The 7,070-nt window shown below is 34.5% G+C and overlaps 1 protein-coding gene across 1 annotated transcript; it reads right to left on the bottom strand.

The window, feature by feature from the left end:
- Positions 1 to 313: 313 nt before the first annotated feature.
- LOC145137232 (DNA replication licensing factor MCM6-like) lies at positions 314 to 4,850 on the bottom strand. The gene is made up of 17 exons (XM_079071373.1): positions 4,549 to 4,850; positions 4,288 to 4,440; positions 4,084 to 4,209; positions 3,650 to 4,006; positions 3,354 to 3,552; positions 3,203 to 3,280; positions 2,888 to 3,117; positions 2,702 to 2,816; positions 2,529 to 2,603; positions 2,288 to 2,428; positions 2,006 to 2,209; positions 1,751 to 1,912; positions 1,472 to 1,527; positions 1,172 to 1,266; positions 922 to 1,044; positions 637 to 767; positions 314 to 543 (listed from the first exon to the last, which is right to left on the bottom strand). The coding sequence occupies exons 1-17, from the start codon at positions 4,614 to 4,616 to the stop codon at positions 421 to 423; spliced, it is 2,436 nt and encodes an 811-aa protein (XP_078927499.1). The 5' UTR covers positions 4,617 to 4,850; the 3' UTR covers positions 314 to 420.
- Between the last annotated feature and the right edge of the window lie 2,220 nt (positions 4,851 to 7,070).

The following is a 7,070-nucleotide window of genomic DNA, read 5'->3' as shown; positions in this document are numbered from 1 at the left end:
ATTTAAGTCCCTCTGCTAATTTTCTATTGTTATCATTCTCATACTTTATAAGCAACTGAAGCTAATTTTCTATTGTTATCATTCTCATACTTTATAAGCAACTGAAGCTGCTTGAGATACATGATGAATAATAAGAATTTATTTATGATACCTTTCATATAAGAATCAAGAAACTATCCAAATCGGTATATTAATTGTTTACACTAATAGTTATTTATTATAGTGAATGATGATAAATTAGTGGTGAAGGATATATATATATATATATATATATATATATATATATATATATATATATTGTGGCCAAAGAAAATAAATTAAAACTTTGTACTAAAACAACCATTTGGAGGATATATCCATAGAAATCAAGACTTTTAATCAATTGAACAACATTTGAAAGCAAAGCATGTTAAATGCATTTTAATGAATAACATAGTTAGGTGCCACAGCAAGAATCCTGTTGTTTCGAGAAGAACGTACTCCATCATCCCCTTGTGCCTCGTCATCTACCACTATCAGATGCCCCTCCCTTCTCACCAAACTCTGCATCAATATATACCCAAACAAACATTCTTTTCAGATTTTTTTTATGATGAACTAACTACAACACTGTAGTTTTAGAAAGGATTTGATTACCTCTATGATAGCTTTAATCTTGGTGACTTCAGCCTTTGCCTCTTCCATGGAGCTGTAGTTGTTCTTCTCATTCTGTTGACCCACATACCACTGTATCAGATCCCTTTGCCTCATTCCAGCTAACCCACTCCCTGAAATCAAGAAATCAACCAACATGTGTATATTTAAGAGGTTTTCATATTGTAGTTTTGAAAATTACATGGAGGTGAAAGAAGAAAGTAGAATTGTATAACAGAATGAAGGTGTGTTACTGTTATGTTAATATGATGCAAAAAGAAAAGATACCATCTTGCATAACAGTTTCCTCATGTTGTCTAAGACGCATGACAAGGGCTTGAGTCACTCTCTGAAAGTATTCATCTGTTATCACAAGTTTCTTCCCTTCCTGTTCCTGCCCTTGTCCATTTTCTGCACAAACACAAACACAAATTAAATAAATAAAGAAAATTTCAATTACAGTTGTTAATTTCTATCCAAGATCCAAATAACATTTCTAGTTTCTATCCATCTTCTCCAGAGCAAAATAAATAGCAACCTGGTTGCTCGTTATTGGCATCTGCTGTCTGTGGTTCAACATCACCATCTCCATCTTCTTGGAACTCGGTCAAATCAATCTCAGTTGACTCCACACTGCAGGTTCCTCCAATACATAGTAATTAGTGATACAATCAATAAATAAACACAAATGGTCCCTATGGTTTGGGGTAATTTGCACCTTCGGTCCCTAACTTATATTTTTTTAACTCTTGTTTTTGTTACGCGCTTGGTCCCTGTCTTAACCTAAAAAGACTATTATTTAAATAGGGAAAAATAATTACTCATAAATAAAACATGCCTGATTACTGAAGTTTTTAGAAGTCTTGTTGCTAACTTAACATGGCGAGGGTGAACCTGAAACAGAATACACACACAATTTGGAGCAAACTTAGCACACAAGTCACAATAAAAATTGCAACTTTTAGTAACACTTAAAAAGATGAAACAAGAAAAGACGAGAATGCCCCTCATCATTAAAAAGATGCAATCTTTAGTAACACTTAAAAAGGTGTTTGTTTGCTACTTGTGGTATTTATTTGTTATGCAAAGACCAAGATATGTAAAAAAAATTGTTTACCTCATCATCGAGGTGACACCTGGCAATTGCCTCTGAAAGTCTGATTAGAGCCTCCAACTGTCTAACTGTCATGCGATATGCAACTCTACTTCCTGGAGCTGTATCACCTCTACGAAGAGCAACATAAGAATCAACCAAAACTTTTCTTGCTTCTACACTTAGCTGCATTAATAAAATTCACAACATTTTATTAGTAAACAAACAAACAAAAAAAAAAAAAAAAAAAAAAAAAAAAAAAAAAAAAAAGACACGGACCTTTGGCTTTTTAGACTTGGCAACTTGAATGTAACGCTTGAGCTGTGCAGTGGTGAAGGCAGGAGCAACAGCATTTTCACGCTTTTGATGAACTCTGACAATGTGAGAGGCGATATGGAAATCTGTTGTGTCATCAGGATCATCAATCATCACATACACCAGGTCAAATCTTGAAAGAATGGCTGGAGGAAGCGCAACATTATACTGCAACATTCTTAAATCTTAATTCAAATTACAGATAGATTCTACCATTATAATTAATTGGATTAGTAAATTTCTGACCTTCAAGGGTTTAGATTTATCATAGCGGCCTCCTGTGGGATTGGCAGCAGCCAAAATTGATGTTCTTGCGTTCAATGTTGCTTGTATTCCTGCTTTTGTGATACTAATTGTTTGTTGTTCCATAGCTTCATGTATTGCAACCTTTTTGATATCAGAATCAGATGGATTAGGAGGTATTATTATTGCATAATAGCAAAAAAAAGAAAATAACATACATTCGTGATGAGTATGAGTACCTTACCTGATCTCTTATATCCATTTTGTCAAATTCGTCAATGCAACAGACACCATTGTCAGCAAGCATCAGTGCACCAGCCTGATAGATAACACAACACATAAACAAGAATTAAAGTGGTGTTTGGAATTTGAAAAAATTGGAATGTTTCAGTATTTAATTTACATATTTTTACATACCTCAATACAAAACTCTCCGGTCTCTGGTTCTTTTGCAACAGTGGCTGTCAATCCAGCAGCAGATGAAGATTTCCCGGATGTGTAAACAGATCTTGAAACTAAGGTTGTTGTGTATCTACAAAAAAAAAAAATTTGTGAAACATTGTATAAAAGAGGATTTAAATATAAATAGATAGAGATGCTTACTTGAGAAACTGAGATTTAGCACAACTAGGATCTCCAACAATACAAACATTGATGTCCCCCCTGAGATTGATCCCTTCATGGGTGAACTTATGAACTCCACCCAAAAGCATAAGCAGAATTGCTCGCTTGATGTCTTGATGTCCAAAAACAGTAGGTGCCATACTATCAACAAGTTTGTTGAAAAAATCAGGGGTATTTCTCATTTCTTTAACCTCAGCTACCTCCTCCGCCTACAATAACAATAAAAAAAATTAAAAACTTAAATTATATATAACTTTAGAGAATTAATTATATATGATGGGTCAATAACCTAACCGTGAATTGTAGATTGTCTTCATCCTCAGCATCCCTCTTCCTATTTCGTATGTCAGCATCTCTTCTCCCATCACAAATCTGAACAAAGAATCAATGTTATAGACTATCCCCACAAAAACAATTGATCGCAATATGATCAAAAATGAAAAACCTGCACTGAATTGGCAATAAAGGCAAGGCGATAAGAAAGGTCTCTAACGCCCAAAGCCCTCAGGCCTTTAACACCTTCTTGAACAGTGCCAGTGGTATCGCGTTTACTACCACCATCTCTACGAACTTCAGCTCTTTCTCCAGGAGCTGCCAATGCGAAAATGTCAGGTATCACAACCACAGTGCCAGTAAAGATCACCCTGCAAAGTGAAGTGAAGTATAAAAGTTAAAAGAGTTATGTTCTAGTTCTACATCTTTGTAAAGAAACAAAAAAGGTGTGTGAGTGAATTTACATACGTGTCACCAGCCCTAGCCTGTTCAACAATGTCATGGCGAAGAATGACATCTAATGATCTAGGAAGGGATCCTGCAGGTATTTCTTTTGATGTTTCCTGCATCCTGACTCTCTGCCAATCTGCAAATTTACTTTCTTGTCGGAGAAGTGCCCATTTTCCTTTCTTTGAGCACATTGCATTAATGCATATCATGGGCTCAGTGTATTTATACTGTTGCTCAACGTTTTTGATGATGGTTCCACAATCCAAGCACTTGAAAGTTCCCTGAAGGAGTTCTGGTCTAACCTCACTAGTGCGAGTCACCACTCCTGTAACTGATACTAGTCTGCCTATCTCAGATGTGCTCAGTTCCCTCAATCTGTACACAAACATACATACAAAATTCAAATCTTCAAACAAATACTAGTAAATTGATAATAGTAGAAGAAAATGTACCTTTTTATCACAGGTAAATTATAAAATGCAATATTGATATCCTTATTTGGGTTGTCGTCGGTTATGAAGGTGGGTTTCTGACCCATTACGAACCTCTTACATGCGTTCTTCAGGTACGACTCAAACCTAAAAGGTGTATCATACAATTCAACAATTTCAAACACAAAAGTCTAGCCAAAAATGAAACAGGAAAGGAAAGTTTACCTCAAATATTCATCAGAAATGGCTTTCTGCAGAACATCGTTGAACCGCATAACATGTGAGAAATCGATGAACATTGTGTTGGACTCGTTTGGTCTCATTGCTTCGATTTCCGATTCATACAAAGGTTCCCTCGAATTCGCATCTAACCTAAAACTGTAACGATAATAAAATTAAATTAGAAAGCAAAGACCAAAACTTGTCAAATAACATGAATTTCATCAATTTGTTTTGGATCTATACAAAAAAACCCTGATGCGATACCTCTTAAGAAACTCCAAGAAGATATTCTCGACCTTCGCTGCTTTCTCGTCGGTGAAATATGAATCCATCTTGTTGGCTAGCTACTGCCTTCCTCAAGTTTTTTTTCTTTTTTTGCTCAACTGTGGAAGTGAATCGTTGATTGGGAAGGATATGAATGAATGTGTGTATGCACTTTTAGGCGGGAGAATAAGCAGAGAGTGTTAGGGTTTCCGCCACATCTCGCGGGCGGGGCCGCTTGACCCGATGCTCCGACCCAAGTGGATTAAAATAAATCGATGCTCCGACCCAAGTGGCAATTGCCTCTGAAAGTCTGATTAGAGCCTCCAACTGTCATTCGATATGCAACTCTACTTCCTGGAGCTGTATCACCTCTACGAAGAGCAACATAATAAATAAACCATTTCATAAAAATAAAAATCTAAGATTAAATTTTCGATCATATTGATTCTATATATACACATCAATATCGATTATGTATATTTGACATGTATAACAAAATAGACAAATTAATAAGGATAATAATAAAAATAATAATAATAATAATAATAACAATTGAAAAAAGTCACCTCATAATAAGTTACTATTAAAAAAGAAAATTTTGTTTTTATTATTGGTTATCTTATTAAATCGGTTCAATTATTTATTTAGTCAGCCCATTAAAAGTTAAACCATTTCTTTTTATATAGTCCCTCCTTTTTTCCAAGTAATAGTATGTAATGTATCATACAATTTTTTATATTTTCTAAATAAAACTACAAAATATCTATTTACTATGATTATATAAAAAAAAATATTAAGGTGAGCATTATGCCAAAAACAAAAAAATAACACAATCCCACCTAAAAAAACAGTTGAATATTAATTAAATACAATAGTATGTCTAAACTATAATACTTTTATACATGGTTAAGCATCAAACTTATAACATTTTTCAAACTAAACAATTATCAAACAATTGGCCTGAATCTAGGACATAAACTATACAACACAAAACCCACATGATTAGGAAGAAATATTGCTAGAACCACAAACCGATGTACAAACAAATTGTATTGGTGAAACTATAGAGTGTCCAATGTGAAATAAATGCAAAAAATAAATCTATATGGTGAAAAAAAACAATTGGTGTACGAAACTAAAAGAGTCATACAATAATAAATAACAACCCACTTTTATTTCTTTGGGTTACATTACTATGCAAGCTACAAATATGGACACCAAGCCATTTAACACGTAATTAAAATTTTCTCCTTAAATACAAGCTTTTATTTCTTGGGAATGTACCAGACTTTGCTAGATATGGATACTCCTATGCTTTTAACACCAAATGGCTTTAGCCAGGTGTAGTAATTCCTGCAAAGAATGAAAAAGTCAAGAAAAATACAAATATTACAAGTTTAATCATATATATTAACAGTAACAAACATCAAAAATAATGTTGAATCAACCATTTTTATCAAAGATGGTTACATTTTGAAGCACCACAAATTTGAATTTTCAACATAATCATAGTTCAATCCAAGATAGTTGACTTGCCACCACCAATCAGACCCATATCATATATCGATGAACTCAAGTATGTTTAGAGGGACTTGAAGATTAATGATCAAGGAAAGTGTAGAGATTTTTTGTGTAAATTGAATTGATATCACTATTTGTTGCACTCAAAGAAAATAAAGGAAATCCTTTTTACAACATAAGAATAGACATCGATTAATCAAAAATAAATATGTGGAGATATGAAATTTTATACCTAGCTAGATCCTTCAACAAAAAAACATGATTGAAGAGATGAAGTTCAAGAGGATTTCAAGTGAGATACAACTGACAGATGGTAGAGGAGAATGTAGCAACAACTTTTCTGACCTCGCCAAAACCATAGTAGATTCAAAAACCAAATAAAACCATCACAAACATGTGAATTTGATTGACTAACAAAAATGTCATGGTAGGAAAAAGAAGAGGAAACCCCAACTCAACGTACCTAAATAAGATCACCAGAACACATGTTGGGAGCATAATACACACAAACTTGACTTTTGATGCGCCATTGTTTTGTTGCACCATATAATCAGTCAACGTGGAAGTAATTAAGCATGTAGAAACGTTACGGGAGGAAAAAGAACGACAAATGTACTTCGAAAAGAAAAGTATTTTGTACATTTCTTGGTACAAAAAACCGTTATTTGCATAGTTTTGGGAAAAATCTTACAAAATGGTCGATCATCAAATTAGTATATGCCCTTGAACGTTTCATCTTCACCTTGTGGTTGGAGGTGTGAATGGAGGGAGCATGTCCAGAAGGATGGTGACATTGGTAGATCGTGGCGAATGATCATCGTCGTCGTGGTGGATGAAGGCGGTCGGTTTAGCAGCAACACAAGAGTGGTGGTTGGTGGTGGTTGTCGGATTGTGTAGTTAGGGTTTCCAAGAAACAAATTTGGGGAGATTGCACAATAGAATGGGAGGCAGAGAAAATGTGGCGGGGACACGGGGGTAAGATTTTGTGGTTAGATTTCCAG

Source organism: Lactuca virosa, chromosome 9 (genome assembly GCF_052849685.1).
Source record: "Lactuca virosa cultivar CGN04683 chromosome 9, Lactuca_virosa_CGN04683_v6, whole genome shotgun sequence".
In the NCBI taxonomy this organism is placed as follows: Eukaryota; Viridiplantae; Streptophyta; class Magnoliopsida; order Asterales; family Asteraceae; genus Lactuca; species Lactuca virosa.
This window is presented reverse-complemented; position numbering and strand designations above follow the sequence as displayed.